This window comes from Chamaea fasciata, unplaced genomic scaffold (genome assembly GCF_029207755.1).
Source record: "Chamaea fasciata isolate MVZ Bird 193981 ecotype frontalis unplaced genomic scaffold, bChaFas1.0.hap1 SCAF_10, whole genome shotgun sequence".
NCBI classification, from domain to species: domain Eukaryota; kingdom Metazoa; phylum Chordata; class Aves; order Passeriformes; family Sylviidae; genus Chamaea; species Chamaea fasciata.
Genome location: NW_027094095.1, coordinates 3,288,162 through 3,309,590, shown reverse-complemented (window position 1 = coordinate 3,309,590; position 21,429 = coordinate 3,288,162). Strand labels below are relative to the sequence as shown.

Here is a 21,429-nt window from a genome sequence, read left to right as displayed (position 1 = left end):
GTCTGTTTCTCTCAGTTCTCCGCAGCGCTTTTTCTTCCTCTTCTGCTGTTTTTCCTCTTCCTTTCCTCTCTCCTGTTCGCACTTTCTCTTCCATTACCCTTGGTCACCTTTTCATCTGCATTTCTCGTTTTCGCTATTTCTCCCCTCAGTCCCAGCCCTCCCCTCCAGGTGCAGCAGGAGGGGGGGCCTGTCCAGCACCCCCCTTCGGCCGCCCCAGCCGGGGGCTCCCCCGCGGCTCCCCAGCGATCGCGGCGGGGCCGGCGCTGCCAGCCCCGTCCCGGTGCCACGTCCCGGTGCCCCGTCCCGGCGGGGCCGCCCTCCCGCGGGTGCCCGGAGCGGCGCGGAGCCGCCCCCGCCGTTTGAAGTGCGGGGCGGAGGGGAGGGGAGGGCAGCGCAGGGGCGGAGGGAGCGGAGCCGGCGGCGGCGGGGGCGGAGGGACGGGGCGCACCCGCCCCAGCGGCCCCACAGCCGCCCTGCGCCTCCCGGCCGGCGGCAGCTCCCCGCGCCGCCGCCCCGGCGCCCCGAGCCGGCCGCCGCCTCTCCCCTCCGGCATGTTTTAAACCCGGCCCTGCCCGCTCCCCTTCGGGCTTCCCTACCCGCCGCCGTCGGGTCCCGTCCCGTCCCGTCCCGTTCCCCCCGCTCCGCTCCGTGCGCTTTCCCCCCCTCGGAGGGCCGGCGGCTGGGGGGGCGCGGGGGCGGTGGGCGCCCGCGGGGGGCGAGGGCAGAAAAGCCCCGCTCGGCACCATGGCGTCCAGCTATGCCCACGCCATGGAGAGGCAGGCCCTGCTGCCCGCCCGCCTCGACGGCCCCGCCGGCCTGGACAATTTACAAGCCAAGAAGAACTTCTCCGTGAGTCACCTGCTGGACCTGGAGGAGGCGGGCGACATGGTGGCCGCCCAGGCGGAGGAGGGCGGCGGCGAGCCCGGCCGGAGCTTGTTGGAGTCCCCCGGGCTGACCAGCGGCAGCGACACCCCGCAGCAGGACAGTAAGTGCGGGGACGTCCTCCCCTTCCATCTCTGGCCGGGCGGAGCCGGCTCCGAGGGGGCTCCGCTGGTGCCTGGCCCGGCTTCCCCCGCTCCCGAGCCGCCCTTCCCCGCCGTGCGGGGAGCCCCGGCGGGGTCGGCACCCGCCGGCGTGTGAAAACCCTTGTTTTCCCCCAGCCGCGTCCCGGGAAAGGGGTGACCTGCCCTTCGCCGCCGCGCCCGTCGGGTCCCGTGCCGTGGCTCCTGCACCCTGTGGAGAACCGGAGAACATCCCGGGGAGCAGAAGCGGGCGGGATCGGGGCCGCGGGCTCGGCCCCCTCTTCCATCCCTTGCCGGCGTGGGATGAGAACGGCGCTTGGCTGGACGGGGCGAGGCGCGGTAGACGCTGAGCCGCCATCCGTCCGTCCGTCCATCCATCCCTCCATCTATCCATCCATCCCTCCATCCCTCCATCCCGCCGTCCATCCATCCCACCATCCATCCGCCCGTCCCCCCGGCCCGTCGTAGCGGGCACCGGCGCCGTGGTTTTCGGGACAGCGGGAGGCTGCTCAGGGATCAGGATGGGTCCGGACGAGTGTCCGATGCCCTGCCCGGAGCGTCGGGGCTCGCCAACAGCCCGAGGGTGCGTCCGCGGCTCCCGAGTGGAGCCGCACATTCCCTCTCCCCCGAGCCCCGGTTGTCGCTGCTCCGGGCCCGGCGGGCAGGGCAGGGCAGCGGGGCAGAGCCGTGTGTGCTCTGCCCGTCCTGGAAAGCCCGAGCTCGGGAACTCGAGCGGCCGTGGGCAGCGGGATGGGCGCCGGCTTGCGCGGCGGTTCCCGAGCGCCGCGTGTTGTTTTCCAAGGAGAGCGCTGTCAGAAAGGCTGAGGGGGTGTGCAGGGTCAATAACCCTCCTTTACCCGCACTCTGTTAAAATAATTATATCCCCGGCCGCGGGGACTGGCTGGGAGCTCCGTGGGGATCCGGGCTGGCCGCGGCTGCGGACACGGGCTCGCTTCCGAGGGAGCTTCCCGGCGAAAAAGGGGGGGACAAAACCAAAAAACGAAACGAGAAGCGAACGAAAATGCCAATTGCAATTTTCGTTCGCTTTTCGATTTTTTGTTGGTTTAGTTTTTTGGGGTTTTTTTTTTCTTTTTTTTCTTTTTTTTTTTTTTCTTTTTTTTCTCCCGGTAGCCGCCTCCGACACTCTTTTTCCCCGTGGATCCGACGTGGTTTTCTCGGTATTCCAAAGGAAACCGAGCTGGGGAAGGGGGAAGCTTTCCCAAAAGCAGCCGCTCCTTGTGGGAGCGCCCGTGGGATGCCCGAGCTCGGCCCGGCCGGATGCGTTCCCGGCGGGGAGCATCCTCCAGGAGCGCGGTCGGGAACGGAGCGAGCGGTGCGCGGCTGCCGGAGCGGCTCCTCTGCCTCCCGAGAGTCCGACCGCCGCTGGGACATGGCTTAAAAATATTTCCTTTCCCAGGACCCGAAAAACTGCAAATTCTGGCTCTAAAGGTGTGTATTTTAGTGGGGAAAAGAGTGATTGCGGCTGCCCCCGATTCAGCTCCTCGTGCCGCTGGAGAATCCCCAAGATATCAAATGCAGACAATGGGTTTTTTTCACTTCTGCTCTGTACCCAATTTAGGTTATAATTTTTTTTTGTTTTTGGATTTACTCCGTTTTACTCCTGCTGTTGCCCCTTGCCAACTGCGAGCTCGGTCAGCGTGGAAAAGGGGAGCTGCATTTCACCGATACTCACCTTGCTCTTAAGAGCATGAAAAGAACTCCCCCCCACACCCCCCCAAAAAAACTCCAAAAAAGCAGTCCAAGGGCTTGTTTTCTAGACAGCGCTGCTGAGCAGAGACCAAACTACACCTTCAAATAATTTGTAAATTCTCTGAGCGCTGTAAAAGTTTTAATACCGTTGCGGTGAATTAGAAAGTCTTAGAAGTATTCTAAAGTAAGCAACGACAAATTAAAAAGAAGAAAGGAGGAGGAATAAATTCTCCCAGGTTTATTGGGCAGAACTGTCATCTGGGCTTTCTGGCTCACTCGTGGAGGCATTTAGCACATCCCGGGAGTCTCCGTGCCTCAGTTTCCCTACCCTGCTGCATGTGTTCTGGGAAGTGTCGTGCAATCCATGCAGGAAAAGGACTGTGCTGGAGCTGGGAAGTGCAACAGAGCTTCGAGCTTTTCTCGGTGAGAAATGAGAAGTGGTTCAGTGGAAGAGCTAACACAGGGCTCAGTTACTCTCCGTTTTTTTAATTGAGAAAAGGTAAAAGCCGTTTGAAGAAATTGTGGGTTTCTCAAGCGTACTTAAAACGTTTTTCCAACCTGAAGGAAAATCAGCCGGTCTGCCACTGATTTCTGTTGCAAACTGAAGTGGAAAACCAAATTATTGGTGCTGTTTTTGTAGACAAAAAAATAAGAGGAGTAGTTTGACGCAGAAATGACAAAAGGTTTTATTTGGGCATTTGAGATTGAAGGAAATATTTCACCATTATTTTATTTGAGAGATGTTCAAGATAAAACGTCTCTCTTATTAAAAAGAAAAGCCATTCCTGGGGGTAGCTGTGATTGTAATATTTACAGGGAGAGCTGTCCGTGGGTTAAGGAGCCGAGTTTCCAGCAGTGCTGCAGAGCTGTCATTGTTACCAGCTTTAGTTCAACTCCTGGCTCTGAACACCTTACCCTAAAAGCTGATAAACATCAGGGCAAACCTCCCTCCCTGCCTCTGCTGCTTAGCTGGGAAGGCTTTGCAATCCCAGTTCCAATTTGTCACAAAATAACCTGTTAAGATAAAACCAACTCTTGCTGTGGCAGCACAGCTTTCACTCACTCCAGCTAAAGCTGGGATGGAAATGCAGATCCCAGCTCAACTGGGGGATCCCCCAAGCTTCCCTGAAGAGGCAATGAGCTCCTATTGCTTCTGTGCCCTTCGAGGGTGACAAAAACCTGTCACTTGCCTGAGGGTTCACAGAGCTTGTGGCTCTGGGGTAATTCTCAACTGTTGTTTGTTTGGGTTTTTTTTCAGATGGGCATTTTTGACTTTTGCTTTTTTTTTTTTTTTGGTTGGTTTGTTTGAGACTCACTGTTGATGGCTCATAAAATGATGTGGAGAAGGCATGAACAGCAAAAGAAAAATTGTTACGCTGGGCTTTCTTTTGTAAGGCGTGAATAAACCGTGCTTCAGTCCATTACATGCTCAAGTTCTGTGTTTTGGGGTTATTGCTGTCCTTTAATCTCTCTTCAGTATAAAAATGCTGGCAGTCGGGGGGGCGATTCTCAACTAAAGCTGGGTACAGGCTGCCTGAGTCCCCTCATGAGTTTTTTTCTGTCCCAGTGAGCATCATGACCCCTCCGTACTGCTGCTCCTTCTCAAGGAAATCCCAGAAACCCTGCTGGGACAAGGTGAGTGGGTTCCTCTGCTCGGGCAGGTCGAGCAGAGCTCCCATGTGGCTTCAGCCCCTCTGCTCTGGCAGCAGGTTGAGGAAGGGCTTTTTCAGCCTTCTCACTGTTGGGTGATGGGGCTCGTCACCCCAGGATTTTGCACAGATCAGAAATCGGTGTTATTTCAAGAAGGACTGACAAATTCAGGGGGAGCTGAGGACGGCTGCTCGCTGCAGCCGGGTTTGGAGGCAGCGTCGGGCTCAGGGAGCCGCGAGTCACAGGCTGGAAGGATGAGCTGGGGCAGAGATCTCTCCCTTGCTGCCTGGGCTTAAACCCTCTGACTGCTGTTCCTGGCTGCCTGGAACAGGATCCTGAGCCGGAGGACTTTGTGTCTGCTCCCACATGGCTCTTCATTTTGCCTTAATTGCCTCTTTTTAATCAGAACAAGTGAGGCTGCTGCAGGAGTAAAAGAGTGTGTCTAAGCGTGGTGTTGTCTGTGCTCCTGTGCCTCCGCATCCTTCACAAAAAAAAAAAAAAAATACACCTTCATAAAAAGAGGTGGAAAAGCCCTGCCACCGCTTGGAAATGTGGAAAGCGATTCCTTGGGATGTTGAGTGGCTGAGGATGAAGGTGAGAAGAAGCGCCTGGGACAGCTGCAGGGTTTTCTTTGCAAGCCTTTGCATTACCTTGGAGTATTAAGCGTCTCTTTTGTTAGTAAATCACAGCCCTTATTCCCAGAAGATGCTGAGCCCATATACCAGGGGATGTACAACCAATAGATAGAGGAGGGGAAAATTGATTAAACCTAGGAGTTTTCTTCCTGTCTTGTCCTGCTGATGGACAAAGACTCTTGGGGCAGCAGCTGGTGCTGGTGTCTGCAGGTTACACCGGGGTGAGCCGGGGAAACTGGCCGGTGCCTCGATCCCCACGGACAGTGGCAAATCTTCCTCACTCTCCAGAGTTCTCCTCTTCCAGAAACCGATGTAGGAAAAGCGAGGATCAGATCTTTATTATTTTTGAGGCGTTTGCTGTAAATTATCTGCATGGAAAACGCAGTTCTTTGTCGGAAAAATCTTTGCGCGTGCCGCTTTTACTGCGCGTATCCTCGAGGCTTTGAGTGAGGAGTGCTCGCCTGACTGAAGGTTGAGTAACAGATAACTAACACCAAGCAGTTGTTAGAAGTTTGGTTAACTCCTTTCCATTTATCTTCCTTGGGCGTATCTACCTAATTTTGGCCTCAGGCTGACAGATGCGTGGTTATTGCAGCGAGTGTCGCGCTGTCAGATATTTTTCTTACATCCCTGAATCCTGCAGTTTGAAGTGGGAAAAAGTGCAGATTTGTGTTTGTTACGTAGATTTCTGCAGCTTCTGCACAAAGACAGAAGATGGAAATGCTCTGCCACATATCTGAGGTCTTAAAGAAAAAACTGCACAAAGAAATAAACAAAAGTGTTCAAGGTACTGTTATTAACAAAGGAAAAAGAGCCATGTGAATTTAGAGGAGAGAGCTGGCTCTGTTTGTGAGTGCTTTTCCTTCTGACGGGTGAAAAGAAACTTCTATTTGTTTGTGAATTTCACTTTTTTTTTGATCATAATCAGTTTTGCTTCCTGGTTCTCATGGTCTCATAATTTGCTGATGGTATTTGTGTTTTCAATCCATCCACTCAAGAGCTTCCAACTTTTTAATTTGAAAAAGATTTTGCCGAAGGTTTTTACTTTCCCTCCTTCCCCCCTTAATGTAATGAAAACATTTCCATGAAAATTAGATTTTGAAATCTCTCATAAAAACTGAAAGGTTTGGTCTAAACTGCTCGAACGCTTTTAATGAACATCAGCTTTCTGTCATCCGCACCGAGTTTCCACTGCTAGCCGGTCTATTTTCCATCTTTTTGATGATGTATAAAGCGGTGATTGCATGGGAAAATATTATCTCAGGGTTAATTTGTGCAGGCCTTACTCACACGAGTCATTGCATGCGATTCAATGGACCACTTATGTGTGTGCCAGGGGATGAGTATTAGTGTTTGAAGCCTTGACCAGCAGCCTTGAGTCATGCAAAAAAAGTCTTTCTTTTTCTTTTTTTTTTTTTTTTTTCTTTTTCGGCCAGTGGAGCATTTTTGTGCGGGCATGGTACGGTTTTGCTGTCTGCAGTCAGGAGCTGGATCCTTTTGCCTCTCAGCAGAAGCGCAGAATGCATCAGAATCTGTGACGTGAGGAAAGCCTGAAAGGAAAGGAGCAAGAGCACGGGCAGAGCATAAGCAGATTTGGAGAGGGAGAGTTGGGTCTTTGACAAGGCAGACACAGAATTACAGGACTGTAATTCCTTCAAGGATGTATTTTTATTTTTCCCCCTGGTAACCGAGTTGACTCCCATGGTTTTTGACATCACCAGAATGACTTGATGGGATTATAGGTGTTTATTCCTGGTTGCGAGTTGTTTATGATATCTTTAATCGTTTTTGAAACCCATATTAAGTAGCCCCGAGGGAGTTGTGTTCCTGCTGGGCCTCTGTTGCATAATGAAGTACATCACGAATATTTACCAAGTGTCACAGTATTCCAGACTTGGGCCTGTGTTTCTGGGGAGGATGAATCACTGCACGGCTGGTTCCCCACCCTGCTTGCCTTTCCTAAAGGAGCCTTGGATTTTGAGGCGGATTGTGGAGATTTGAAGTGAGAATCATCACAGGCTGGCTGGCGGAGCTGTTGTCCACACCTCTGATGTTTGAGCTGTCCTCTTGGCTTTACATGCAGAGCACAGAAAGGCTTCAGCTTCTGCTTGGGTGGTGGAGCAGGTTTTAAGTCTGGTCCCCCCAAGAAAAACCTGTTGTTCGGTCGCTACATGTGGGAAATACGTTCAGAAATATCTTCTGGTGGGAGAGCAGACAGCTCAAAGGAGGGGTGAATCCCCAGCGGGTTTGACGGCAGTCCGGTGGCTGTGGAGAAGGAGGGCAGCGGTGCCTCCTTCCGAGGGAGAGGTGCAGCAGAAGTCCAACCTCTTGCTGCCCACTGGAAATCCCTGCAGAGGCTCTGTGTTACAGACTGCGTCAGTGGAAACTCACAGGTGTGGATGTAGGTGCCACCAGCCCTACGATGTAGGGGTTTGTCCTTTGTCACCCTGTGTTGGGATGGTTTCCTCGTTGTCCAGGGCCAGCAGAGCTCCAGAAGCTCCTCAGCACCTCAGGGGCTTTTCAGTTGTGTTTGGTTTGATGGAATTCCAGAATGGTTTGGGTTGGAAGGGCCTTAAAGATCATCTGTTTCCAACCCTGACACCTTCCACTATGCCAGGTTGCTCCCAGCCCTGTCCAGCCTGGCCGTGAACACTTCCAGGGATCCAGGGGCAGCATCTCTGGGCACCCTGTGGCAGGGCCTGCCCACCCTCACAGGGAAGAATTCAGTCCATTTCATTCCTTAGCTGGAGATCTCCTGAAGTTTTTCACGGCTCTGCTCCCCTCCGTATTGTAAATGTAGGTTTGCCCTGTGTTTCCTTTCCTGCACTGTTCCTGCTGGACCCAGCTGATGTCTGTGTGCAGCCCTGAAAGATGCCGTGAGGTGGGATGGGGGCTCAGCAGAGCTGCACTGCCTCTCTGCTGGCACTTTGGGGGCATCACTTAAAGAGAAGTTTCTTCCAAGTGAGAATGTCTGGAGGATTCTGGCTGGGAAGGGAAGGGAGCAGTGGTGCCGAAGCCGAGGGCCACCTCCTGCAGTGGAAAGCTGGCATCTGCAAGGATGAGTCTGTGAAGGCCGAGAGGGAAGAGAGGCCTGATGAGCAAGCCAGGAGGCATCTATTTCAGCTTACATAGCGTTCTGGGCTCCTCTCTCACCTCCAGAGGCCGAGAAAAGGTTACACCACTGTTTAAAGCACTGTCCCAGACAGTCTGGATTTCATACGTGCCCATATGAAGTGAACATTTGCCTTGGGGTGGCAGCCCAGGACATCCTGGTGCCTCATGTTCCTGGAAGGGAAGGTTAGATGAGAGGCAAAGGGAGCCAGCTGCGCTCTGAACGAATCACTACATCCTATTGCAGCATCCAGTTCATATTCCACCCAAATTTTCCCCCATTTTGGCTAGAGAAATTTTCCTACAGGAGAAACTCCAGCCAGTCAGCAAGACTGCTGGGCAGGGCAAACGTCCAAGGAGACGCTCAAGATCTGGCTGGGACCCTCTCCACGTCTTGATGAGCTGCTCAGGCAGGAAAACTGCTTTTGCACCGAGAGCTGGAACTCATCAGGAGCCTGGGGACACTGCTTCCTGCTCTGAGCCCACCGGCGGATGAAGTTCTCCTGTGGCCTCCTTGACCAAAGCAAAATCAAAGTTAGCCATGGTCCTGCCAGTCTGGGGCAGGAGGGAATTGCCAGCAGCAGCTGCCGAGTGGGCAGACTTGGGAAAGGAAGATGGAATCAGGCTCTGATGGGAGCAGCAGGGCGCTGGGATCAAAGCAGGGTGCCTGGTGCTGATGGAGCAAGGGTGGGTGGCTGCAGAAGGCAGCATCCAAGTAGCTTCCAACCCTCTCAGTGGAGGTGCTGGAGCAGTGGAGGTTGAGTAGGCTTTGAGCTCCTGGGGGCCTGGAGCAGTCTGCTTGCTCTGGGCTTTGTTGCTCGTGGCTGTGAATGAGTGGTGGGAGAGCTGGGCTGAGCTGCAGCCAACGTGCCAGCAAGGCCCTCAAGACCTGCTCAGTGCCTCTGGAAATCATCTTCTTTTTTTGGAAGTGTCACTAATATGATCCACATTTGTTTAAAAAAAAAAAAAGGGGTGGGGGGGGGTGGGGGGGGTGATGCTTGCAGCTTTCAAAGAGCTGTCACTTCTCCCCGTGTCAGCTCAGCAGCGTCGGGGCTCTGTGGGGATGGATTGGACTTAAAAGGGAAAAGCGCCTGAGCCGTAACAGTGAAAACAGAGTGTTAATGCTCCGGGCCTGCTGCTGCAAAGGGCTGCCCTTGCTGGTGGCTCTGCAGGCAGCTCCTGTCCCCACCGTGCCTGGGCTGGTTTCCCACAAAGTTTTACAGCACTCTCCCTACCTTGCAGCCCGAAATGCCAGCACTGCTTCATGCTGATTCTCCTGCCAGCAGCCTCGCCTTTACCCCTGTGTGGAAGGCACAGAGCAGAGGTTTGTGAATCCAGCACAGAGTTCCTTCGTGGGGTGGATGGTCCCTGTGCTGGAGAAGGCTGGAGACCAGGCTGTGTCCCGGGGAGGGCTGGCTGTAGGCATGGGCTGGTAGTGCTGCCTGTCCAGTGCTGAGTACTTGAGCTTGTCACAGCAAATGTGTTGGTGATTTCACACTGAGGGAGAGGAAAAAAGCTCTCAAGACCTGCCCAGAGACAAGCCCTGCATCCTGCTGTCTTTACTGTGCCTGCTGACGGAACTCTGTCCGGGTCTCTCTGCAGGAGCTGAGGTGGTGGTGGAAGCACAGTGTGGGTTTGGTGCACACACACAAGGATTTGTGTGATGCACAGTCTGGATTTGATGTACACACACAAGGCAGCCCCTTGAGGAGGGCGTTTGCTCCGTGTGTTCCCCAGGCAGTGAGGGCCACTCCACCTGGGAGAACTGCAGGGCAGGTTTTTAGGGTCAGGTGTGTGCTGGTGCTGGGAGCAGCCTGTCCGGGAAAGGCTTGCACCCGAAATCTCAGTTGGCAGTCTTGTCTTCCTGCAAACATCAGACCAGATGACCCAGCCTGTCTTTTGTTGCTCAAACACACCTTTGTGTGTTGGCCACAGAATCCTGCGGTCTGTTTTTCTGTGTACTCAGTGCCATAACTTGACCAGGATCACCTTGCCGTGCCTCAGTTTCCCTACCAATACATCTGGGTACAGCCCTGGGCCCTCATTAGGGGCTTTGGAATTTTCTGGCTACGTGTGTTATGTAAGAGCTTGGCTTAAACAGCACTTTGGGAAGATTCTCCTCCTTCTGCACCATCCCCAGCAAACTGCTATTTCATCTGCTTGTCTTTGTGGAGTTAGCATTGAGAATATCCCCTACCGTGATCTGGAGCAACCTCGGCAAGGTTTGTTCCTGCAGGGAACCCACCTGATGCTGGGGTGCTCCTGAGTGCACCCCATGCCCCTGGGGCGAGAGATGTTTGCTGTGCGAACCCACCCAGGGGCTGAAACAGTTTCCAGGGGCAGATTTTTGCACGTGGATGTGAATCTCCTGAACATCTTGAGGTGCCTTGGCTCTCCACGAGCCCAAAGGATGCAAGGAGCAGCACGTGCCGATCAGCTGGAAGGTCCCCGGAGCGTTTGGTGGCAGGCAGTGAAATTCCCAGCGGCTGGTTGGGATGGTCGCACTCTTTTTCTTGGCTACAGCCCGCTCTTGAATGCTTGGCCAAAAAAGATCGTTACTTACAGTTTGTTTCATTTGGAAAACTTCGGATACGTGTCATGGAAACTAGGAGGACTGCTCAGGAATAAGTGCTTGCAGCACTATGCTTGTTTCTGATTTGTTTTTCATTGTTTCTCCTCAATTTTTTATTTTTTTTTTTTTTAAATCAACTAATCAGTAAAGAGAAACAATCACCTGTGATTTAGGAGAGGGATCTCTCATTGTAAATAATAAATTAGTGTCAGGAGACCAGGCAGACAGAATGGTTGATGAATATCCTGCAGGCTGAAAGTTGTTTATCAAGCCTGTTTGAAGACTTATGACTAACAAGCTCATTTACAGAGTCTGGAGTCTGTTCATGAACCGTTCTCCAGCTGGGAGGATGTGGGAATCATCAGAAAATGTATTCACAAGTTACTCGATCATTTAAAAAAACGATCAAACAAACAAAGACTGGTTTTTGGAAGGGAACTGTAAATTCCTCTTTCCCCCCCACTGGGTTTTCTGAGGCATTCCCGTTAGGAAAACGCTGGGCCTGGAGAAGAATGCAGAACCCCACGTCGCTCACTAATGACCTATTTTGGTGCTAACCCTCCAGCTCAATGCCCTGCCACCAGCCAAGCCCTCCAGCTGCGGGAGAGCTGCTCCCCACGGGAGCCCGGCGGGATGGACCCGTCTTGTCTCCACCAGGATTCCCAGCAGAGAAATTTGGCTTGCCGGGGGAAGAGGCTGCCCGTGCTCCTCTGGTGAGATCACGGAGATTTCCCCACATCACAGAGCAGTGTTTCTGTGTGGTGCCCTGGCAAGGAGGGCAGCACGGGATCTGCTGGTGTCAAGTGCCAGCTGGAGCACTGTGGATCCGTGCCTTTTTCCAAATCTTCTTGTCTGGCCTTGGACCAGCTCTCCTGCTCAATGCAAAATGTCACATCTTTATGAGAGGCAGATGTTTCCCACCCCCAGCATGTCCTACAGCTTTGCCGTGTTTGTGGGGCAGCCCCTCACTGTGCTGCTCGGCCGTGGGGAGGGCTCCAGGTGGGCTCTGTTTGGACGAGCTCTGTGTCAAGGAAGGTGCAAACTGAGTCGTACAGAGTCCGGAGAAGAGGTAGAGAGCTCCAGCTCCAGTTTAGAAGGAAAGAAGAGGTGCTCAGGCTCAAGTATAAACTGATTTCTAAACCCCCCCTACTGCCGTTGCAGATGTGAGGGAGTAGGGAAATCCTTCCAGGTCTAGAGAGGATAAGGAGACCTTGGAAGAGATTTCCTTGGAAGGAAACCTTGTTGAGATTTCAGTCACAGTTCTGATGGAGACAAACGTGTCAAGGAATAAACAGCATAGAGCTCATCCTGCCTTGGGAAAGGGAATCCTCCAAAGTCTCGGTGGCTGCGTGACTTGAGTGGGAACCTGTTTAATCCTGAGTTTCATCTGTTGTGGCCAGCGCAGTGGTGCTACCTCTGAATTTCCCCCACGTTCCAGGCAAGTTGCTGTGCTGTGTGCAGCTGGGATGCCTGTGGGGCAAGAGGCGCCCATTGAGCTGAGGGAAAGCGTGTGGATAGGGAAGGGTCACAGTCACTGGATGGAATGATGGAGAAGAAAAACTAGGATGTGATTAGCAGGAAAACCACCCCAGAAATCTGCCCTTCATCGGTCTGGGTGGGTTCACCCTTGCCTGTGTGTATTTGTGTGTTCCTCTGACCAGAGAGAGCCAGTGTCTGGAGGAGGTTACAGCCAGCAAATGAAGGGGATGCCTTGTTCTGGGGGGGTTGAACAACTCAGTGTGGAGCTGGGTGCTGAATCCTGGTTTTCTTGCTTTTTGATGCCAGGCTCCCTGTTCTCCCTGCCTCTCTTGCTACACCCATGGCGCTGCTCTCCAGAAATCCTCAGAAGGACTTTGCTTCCCTTTGCTTCCACTCTTGAGTGGGAGCACTTTGTGTGACATATCACTGTCCCTTTCGGGCCACGCAGTGGCCAGGGTTCTTCCAGACACTTGTGATGATGGGTTGGAATCCACATTTCTGGGACTTTATAGGTAGAAGTCTTTCTCCCCCTTGCCTTTAATCCATCAGAGAAAGGTGGATTGGGAGCCAGTGGCTGCGAGCAAAAGCCAGACATGCATTCAGAGGAGGTAGGAAACGCATTTTTTAGCCGTGAGATGCTGTGTAATCACTAGAAATGACTCCAAAGGAGAGCGCTGGCTGCTGCATCCATGAATGTCTGGAAGCCCTTTTGGAAGGGCGGCTTTTGTCAGCCATGAGTTATTGGTCTCACTAGTGGGGTAAGTGGGTGAAATGCTATGGCTGAGTCTCACACAGAAACTGAAGAGCTCTGCTCTGGCTGAGGGACAGAGGATGTGCTGCACAATCCGATGTCAGGGGTGTTCCTGCCAGGAAATCAGGACGCGGGGCCAGATGGAGAACACAGATCCACTTGGTACGAGTCTGTTTACAGGTCTGAACCAAAACATAGCGAGAAACAAAACAGGAAAGCGGTGTCCTCATCTCTGATCATAACTCAGGCCCTTATGTGAACCAGCTGCCACACGTTTATGGGACAATGCCCTCTCCAAAATCCCAGTGTTAGGAATCACAGGAGTAGGAAAGCCTCTGCAGAAGCTGTGAAAGGCAAACATCAGCCATGGGAATAGCCCAAGTCTCTCTTGTATTTCAGGGCCTCCTCGGAGTTTACTGCAGCTCTGGAGGCAACAGGCTGTTGTGTGTGATTTCTGCTATTTCTGGCCAGGTTGAGGCTCCGAGTGAGCGGTGACTCCTTTAACTGCAACCCTGCCAGCTTTGGGTAAAATGAGGAGAACGGGGAGAGCTGCAGATCTGATCAGTGGTGAGAAGAGGGATAAACGTGCTCAGCATCCTCGTGGGACAGAGCATCTCTGAAGTGGTGGAGTGAGCTCCCTGGAGAGGTCCGAGGTGGCTGTGCAAGGCTGGCACCAAGGGAAGGGAGCAGAAGGCTTTGCAGGGTTGGGATGATCGGAGCACTCATCCATCCTCTGCGTGCGCGCTCCGCTGCACGTTCAGCAGGGAAAGAGCTGCTAAACCAGGAATGCCCAAAGAGCTGGAGAAGGGCAGCTCTTCCAGGAAGGTTCATTCAACAAAGACCTCATGACTGGTTCTCTGCTCCAGCACTGAGCCCGTGGCAGTGGGAGCCTTTCTCCACCTCACTGGGGTGGTCGTTTTCCAGCACCGATGCTCAGTGTTTGCGGACATGTGGTCATGGATGTGCTGCTGGCCAAGGAGTACGGAGTCGTGGAGGTTTCCAAATGTGCTCTGTTCCTAGAAGGGACACTGAGTAAAAAATGTGCCGAGAAATGGTTTGGCAAGCGGTTTGGTTTGGAGGAATTACGCTTTCCTTCAGTATGATTAACAACGGGGATGTGGGGAAAAGATCAAAATAATCAAACTGCTTTAAAAACTTCGCTGGGCTGAGCCATGTTCAAAACTCAGTCTGGGTGTGAAAAGTCAGGTGGTCTCTGAATTTGTCCCAGATGCTCCAGGCAGGATTCAAGCTTCTGAATCAATCGTGGTGCCTCCCTAAGCACGTGAAACCTGCCCCAGGCAGAGCCATGGCTGCACCTCTGGGGTGTTTGTTGTCACCGTGTAGCGCCCAAGTACATCTTGTCATGTGTCACAGCTGAGACAGGGACTGGGAGAATCCTGTCTGTGCTGAACAGCCCATCCCTGGAGACCACCATCATCTTTGCCCAGGTCCTTCTGAAAGCATGGTTATTCACCTTGATGATCAGGAGGTGCCACAAGGCAGGAATGGGAATAGGATCACCCTTGACTCTCTGTGACACGGGCGGATTTTGCTGCAGGATGTGCACTGGCTGTTGATTCTGTTTCGGGGCATCTTCTTTGTAAAGAGAAAAATTCCTGCACACCTGGTGTGCAAGAGAGAGGCGGGTACCTCCTGGGGAAAATGCCCACCCTGACCTGAGCCTGAAACTTGTTTTGAGAGAGCTGAGGTGATGCTCAACCCGCTGGAGTCAGGGATGTTGTCGTTAGCTGACAGCAGAAGCTGCTGGGGAAGCAGCACTGGTCTTCCCTCTAACAGTGCTGACAGTCACCAGAGCCAAAGAGAAGGGGACCTTCCTACCTAAAAATGTTGCCTGACACTTCTCAAGTCAATTGCTTCTACATGAAGAAATGCAGATCCCATTCAAATGCAGCAGACGGAGAGAACTTCTGTCAGTTCTGGCTGGAGGGGGGAAGCCTTCTCCAAATTAAAGCAATTATGGAGAAAGCAGATGATTTGGATAAATACTTTGTTTCCGTGTTTCATTTAAAAGCAGCATCTAAGTTGCAGGAGGGGGAAAAAAAAAAAAAGATATTTTATAAGCCTCAGAAAGGCAGGGTATCTCTAAGTTTGAAATCTCTTTTTTTTTTTTCTCCCGGAGTTTGCGTGGTAGAACTTTTCGAAGCCCCGAAGAAGTCAGCTTCTGACAGGCTTTTAAAGTAGAGAGCCAAAAGCCATGGGTTGGTGCGGTGCCCTGTGCGCTGGGGGAAGGGCTGGTGCTGCGGGCCGATTTGGGGAGATGCAGAGGGGCTTTTCTGTTATTCTGGTGCCATCTACTGGTCCAAGCCCTCAGGAAGGTCCGTGGCAGCGGGGAATGGAGCGCTGGGGTGGCCGGGCTGGGGTGGCCAGCGGCCCCCCAGGAGCGGGGCTGCCTTCCCTCCCCGCAGCGCACGCGGAGAGAGTTGGTGCTGCGCTCCCCATCGTCTCCATCTCTGCTTTCTCCACGATTAATGGTTAAAAACACCAAAATCTGGAGCTCGGTCTGCACAGCCAGCTCTTCCAGCTCTGGTCTTACAGGAAGGTGAGGAGGGTTTACGTGAAGGTGGCAATGCTGCTCCTGCCACTGTGTGCCTCTAGGGATGCCCATGGAGCAGCCTGGGCTGAGCTCCGCTGGGATTTTCCTTTGTTTTGTTAGAGGAGCAGTGTGAGACTCTGGGTTGTTGTGTCTTCTAAAAGCTTGGGCTCACCCAGCTGTTTGGTCCTTGCTGCCGGCATTAATAATCCTCTTTCCTTTTACCGAGCCACCAGGTTTTTTAAAAACTCATGGGAGCTGAATTATCTTCACAGTTTCTGTTCAAATGGTCAAAACGTGGTTGAAATTGGCCAATTCCTCAAAAACTGCCAGATCAGAGAAGAGCATGTTGCATTGTAAGCCTTTCCTCTGGTAAGCCAGCTGAAACCAGCTGGGAAAGCTGGGCTGCCCTTCTGGAAGGCACCTCGAGGGATTTGGGATTTGGGGACATAGCCTCGTCTCTGAACACCCAGCTCCTGGGGGGGGCTGCTGTGAGCTCTGCCCCATGGCTCCTTCTCCATGGCTGCCTCTCTCCTGCTTGCCACGCATTCCAGGCTGGCTCTGCTCTCCCGGTGGCCGGGCCAGCCCCGTGTGGCACGTCCCTGAGGAGAGGATGTCCTCTGTTGTGGCTGCTTCAAAGGGCCCAGGCCCGTCCTCCACTCGCTTCGCTCCAGCGTGGCAAGCTGGGCTTCGGGCAAGGCACAGCTGGCCTTGAGCTCAGCCAGCGCAGGGAGCAAGCAGGACGGGAAGCCAGGAGAGGGGAACAGATCTTTGATGGGGTTTTCCAACTGCTCTCCCCTCTTTTTTATATTTTGCAGTTTAAAGGCAAGACCCACAGCGGGAGACCTGATGGCTCAGGAGCAGCATCTCTGCTCCAGCCAACAGGAGGCATTTCCCCTCCTGGAACCCCTTTGGTGACTTTTAAAAAGTTTGGGTTTCAAACCTTTGACATTGATTTCCCTATTTCCTCTATTTCCTCATTTCCTCTAATGATCTGAGAGAAGTCAAAGCCCTTTCTGTGTGAGAACTGGAAGCGTGGGGAGTAGGTGAAAGTGAGAAAGGCTGGTGCTCAGTAACCGGGGCTGCCCGGTGGGGCAGGACACCCCAAAGCTGTCTGGGCAGTTGCAGGGATTTGGTGTTTTGGGACAGCTTGGCCTGTTTCAGGCAGTGCTGGTGGAGCTGTGGGACAGATCTGTGATTAGGGTGGCCAAGGGCACCCTTCTCTCGGGGCAGGGCTCCCAAGGCAGCCAGTGAGGACGGGATGCCTGGTTTTGGCCACAGGCTGGCAGGTAAGCAGGAAAGCCGTGCCCAGGACTGAGAGTTTTGGTGTTTTATCACCTCTGTGTCCAGGTGGTAGATTCCATAAAACTGCCAGAGCAACTGAGAAACAAATGCCTGACCAAGAGAAGAGGTTTGTGGGAGAAATTCGCAGCTTGTATTACAGCCTGGGCTCAGCAAGCAAGAGGACTCAGTCAGCTGTGCATAAATGATAATCTTTGGGAGTACTTTAGCTCCCCTGAGCAGAGTCCTGTTAGCCAGAATGAAATGTAATATTTGTTTTAGTAACTCATCCATCCTTCATCGGGGATGAGTTTTCCAGCTTCAAAGGAGATTTTCATCTCCAGCTCCTGTAACGCTTCTAATGCTGGGACCTGATTTGGTTGAAATGCGACTTGGGTTTACTTTGCCTGGAGACTTGGGGGTTTTCTTCCTGTTGGTTTTGATTCAGGAAAGCGTCTCTGTTCATCAGGGGGCACTTAAACTATCTGCTGAGTAAAAGCAGTGTGTAAGCTGGGAGTGGTCGGTGCATCCGCCGTGAGCTGGGCAGGAACGAGCCCGTGACAGCGGTTTGATGCACTCCTTCCCGTCAGATGTTGGGAAATAAAACACCATTCCGGGACACTCATCTGATGATGTTGGCTTGGTCTCCCTGCCACTCGCTGTGTAAGGAGAGTAAATTTAAAAGGGTTTTTTGTTTTTTTGGGGGTTTTTTTTTGTCCCTAGAGGACTCGGGGATCTGCCTTCCAGGCTCTGCCCTTTAGATATTGCCATCTGACTTGTGGACCGGGAAGTGGCTGAAATTTTCCTGGGCGTTGCCTCAAGTTGGACGTTTCAGCCTTTAGTTCTGTACCTGACTGTGAGTGGCTAGAGCAACACCTGGCTCTGCAGGTGGGTTTAGCTGACACACTTCGGCTTTTAAAACAAAACAACTGACTAATGACAGGCCACCACTACCAGGATGCCAGCTTTTGCCTGGTTCACTAAACACAGTGCCCAGAGCCTTCATGGGAAGACTCGCTTCCTGCCTGAATGTGCCATGCCAGCACAGCAAGAGCAAAGCCCAGTCTCAGCATTGCTGTGACTCCTTGAAGGACCGTGGCTTTTAATTATCTATTTTACTTTTATTTTAGGCTTCAGATTCTGGGGTCGTGTTAAAACCTGGGATGAAAAAAGCACAACTCTGTCAGTGTGTGTACGGCAGAAGGATGAGACTCAGCCAGCCTTAAGGTTAAAAAAGAGCAGAGAATGCAGCGAGAGGAGACACAGCCAGTCTGGAGCCTGTGTCCATGCTGGTCTCCAGCGGGGGCAGTAGCACAGTTCTCGGAGGATCCAGCTTAGGATGCCTGAATATTTAGGCTGGTCCTGCTTTGGCTGCCCCTGCTGTGCATGAAGAACCCAGAGTGGCACAGCCATGGCAAAGCTCTCCCCTCTCCCCAGCCCGGCAGAGACTCACAGATACCATTTCAAGCCGGGTGACAATTCCTGGCCTTGCAGGAGCGGGGGTTGACTGGTGCAGTCTGGGTTTTACAAGTGCTGGAGCGGGCAGGCTGCGTGCCGCAGGCTGCGGCTGCCTGCAGAAAGGGCTGGGTTTTCCCTCTCTTCTCTCTTGGTGCTGCACAAGTCCTGGGAATGGTAAAATCTCCTTCCAGGACAAGGTAAACAAAGGGTTTCTGCCCAATAAACCCTTCCCTCTGTAGGTGTGGGGAAGGAAACAGAAAAGCCCTTCCTAAGCAGAGGGATGGGAACGCTTTTCAGCTCACCGAGCAGGCTCCAGGTTTGTGGCAGGAAAACGTAGCTCAGGCTGACCTCTCTGGAGCCCCTTTGAGAGGCAGGGTGGAGATTGTTTCTGGACTGTGAGAATCCCTGTCACTTTTTCCAGGTTAACTAAAGATAGCCCTGGTGCAGTGCAGGCAGCCAGTGATGGCCTTTCCCTCCCCCAGGCATGCGCGCAGCCGCGCGTGGACACAGCATTCATGTGGAGCAAACACCGGCAAGGCTTCCCAGCTCTGAGCCTTCCTTTTCCAGAGCCAGAGTGGAAAAAAGTTTAAGGGCCTGAGGAGTTTGGTGGCAGAGCTCTTTCCTCCTCCTGAGGAGGTGGGAATAATCCAGGGACAGGGAAGGGAAGGCTGCCTTTTGTCCTGGCTTGTGGCTGAGTTGTGCAGGATCAGGAGGTGATGGAGCTCCCAAACCTCCACGCTGTTGACCTCAGTCTATCCCAGCTGACCATCCAGCCTGGAAGAGTGGGATGCTTCCCTCATATTCCTCCTTAACCTGGTGAGCTGTGGGGCTAATGAGCCCGGGGTATCTCTGCAGCCTGCCTAGAGCTTAGCAAGGCCCTTGCAGAAACCAGCTCGCTGTGTCCCAAACCCTGTGGCTGAGCTTGGCACAAGTGAGCTGGAGAGCTGGGGAGAGGGATATCACCAGTCCCAAAGCAGGCAGCAGCCTCCTGAGAAGGGGCAGGAAGTGCTGAATTCCCAATCCCCCCCGCTGGACCGGCAGCTCGTGCCGAGCATTGTAGCCGAGCGTGTTTGCAGCGTTTTATGGGGCATAATCTGTTGTCATCGAAGCCCGTGGCAAATTCCGTACTTTCTGCAGCTGACTCTAAATAGGTCTTTTGAAGGTTGTAATTTCTCGTTTAACCGATGCCAGTTGCGAATACTTTGTGTTGAGGAATAACCCCTTAGTGCCAAATAAAATACAGTGGAAGTCTGTGGCGTGTTTTTCAGCGTATTGTTAGTTACAGCCCTCCTGACAGAGCACATTCTATGCTGAAGATAAATGCTTGGGAGTCTCTTGCCAATTTATGTCCGAAAGGGCTTTTCTTGGATGTCCTCCTCTCTGTGGAAAATGCTTTTCTGTTTTTCCAGCAAACATTTAATGAGCTGTGCTTAAAAGAAAAAGAGGGCCTATTTCAGGACCAGCCCGTTGTGCTTTAGTTCTTTCCCAGCTGGTTTGGGGTTCTTTGGGTCATTGTTACACCATGTTGCATGGCAGTGGTCTTTGTGCAGCAATTTGCCTGTTCCAGGACCTGTGGGGGGGATGTTTCAGTCCACCCAGCACCGCTCTGGAGTGTCCCTCGTGCCTGGGATAGAAGGACATTTGCAGCTGACCTGTACCAGAAAATCCAGGCTCTGTCCAGGCTGCAGGTTCAGGTGTTGGCACATCAGATGTGGATTCCCATGCAGGAATTGAATTCAATTTCTGTGACCACAAGGGAGCCTGGAGAGCTGGTGTGAGCGGGTTGGGCTGTGGGGCCAGTTGGAGGATGTGCCCAGAGGCATCTGGGCGGGTGGTGGCCCGTGGCCGGGAGCCTCTGGTTCCTCACAGCTGCTCACTGGTTCCAGCACAGCATGTCCAGCACCTGGCTGGGCGCTGGGGCTGGCCAGAGAGGGTGTTCAGCTGGCCATCCCTAGTCCCCTGTTCTGGGAGATGTGTCAAGAGCTGCATGAGGAAGAGAGAAGAGGGAGGGAGGCCACCTCTGACAGGGAGCCACCTGCACACTTGCTGCTGTGACCAGAGAGGCTGACAGAGGTTTCCTAAGTGAAGTTGAAGGCTCTTGAGGTTTCTGTGAGCAGCCAGGAGCAGCTGAGCCTTCTTTCCTGGGGATGAGGTGATTTCAGAAGTCCCCTTGAGGGATGCTGCTGGTGAAACAGAGAGAAAGCCCATCCTATGGATGCGTCTTTCTCCATCTGTCTAAATCCCAGGTGTGGGGTTGTGGGTCAGGAGGTCACCGAGGCTCAGGGAGGGTCTGCACTGCAGCAGTGGGGTGACCCGAGGATCTGTGCCCTGCTAGCACTGGCAGTGGCTGGGAAATGGGACTGCAGAACTTACAGATACACCAGCTAGCATTTGTGCATGCAGCTGAAATGAAACAGCTGCTCTGTGTACCTTTATACCACGCACTGAAAGTGGTTTCGTTACTTGCTGTTATTTTGTTTTCTGTGCTGTGAAGGTCAGCAGCGTGATCGTAATGCCAGTGGATGCCTCTTGTGATTTATTTGGAGGGGATTTGCTTTTTGTCTGCACCCCTCTTAGCACGGGGCTGCTGGATGTGTTATGAGCAGAGAGACAAGCTGACAGTCCACCTCTGCTCCACGGCCATATGGAATTTTCATGTGCTTTCTGACCTACACCAGCCCTGGCACACGTTCCTCCAGCTTGCTTTGAGCACCTCTGACAATGGAGAAATCTGTGTAACTCACACTAATCATCCCTGCAGCCTTGAATCTGGTGGAAGGTAATTTGCTTACTTCTGGGCGGCTTTGATGTGGATGGGACTAAATCTGCACTTCCATACGGTGTTGAATGTGGCCCTGAGGCTAGGCTCTCTAAATATTCTCATTGTTTTTCCAGTGGAAAACATCACCTAACTCCCAAAGGTTTTGCTGGGTAGTATTTTTATTATTTGGAGAACATTTCTTCCTGCATTTCCATTGCAATTCATATTCACATATCAGTGTTTCTTGGCTTAAAAATACTTGGTACTCGATTTACTTTATTTTTACTTGAATTGTTAGCAAAAAAATATTGAATGAAATAATGAAACAATAAATTATTTTGCCAGAGGGTTGATAAAGAAAATCATAAGATGTTTTCCTGCGTGCGTGGAGCAATCTGTTAAAAACTTCTCATTAAACATAATGGCATTTCTGGACATGAGTAACACT

At 52.7% G+C, this 21,429-nt stretch overlaps 1 protein-coding gene across 1 annotated transcript in view; it reads left to right on the top strand.

Moving 5' to 3' along the window:
- The first annotated feature begins 462 nt into the window (after positions 1–462).
- PRRX1 (paired related homeobox 1) overlaps positions 463–21,429 on the top strand; it is a 39,788-nt gene continuing 18,821 nt past the window's right edge. Inside the window, exon 1 of the mRNA XM_066192074.1 lies at positions 463–985. Coding sequence (XP_066048171.1) covers positions 745–985 — 241 coding nt within the window. The 5' untranslated portion in view covers positions 463–744. The remainder of the gene's footprint in view (positions 986–21,429) is intronic.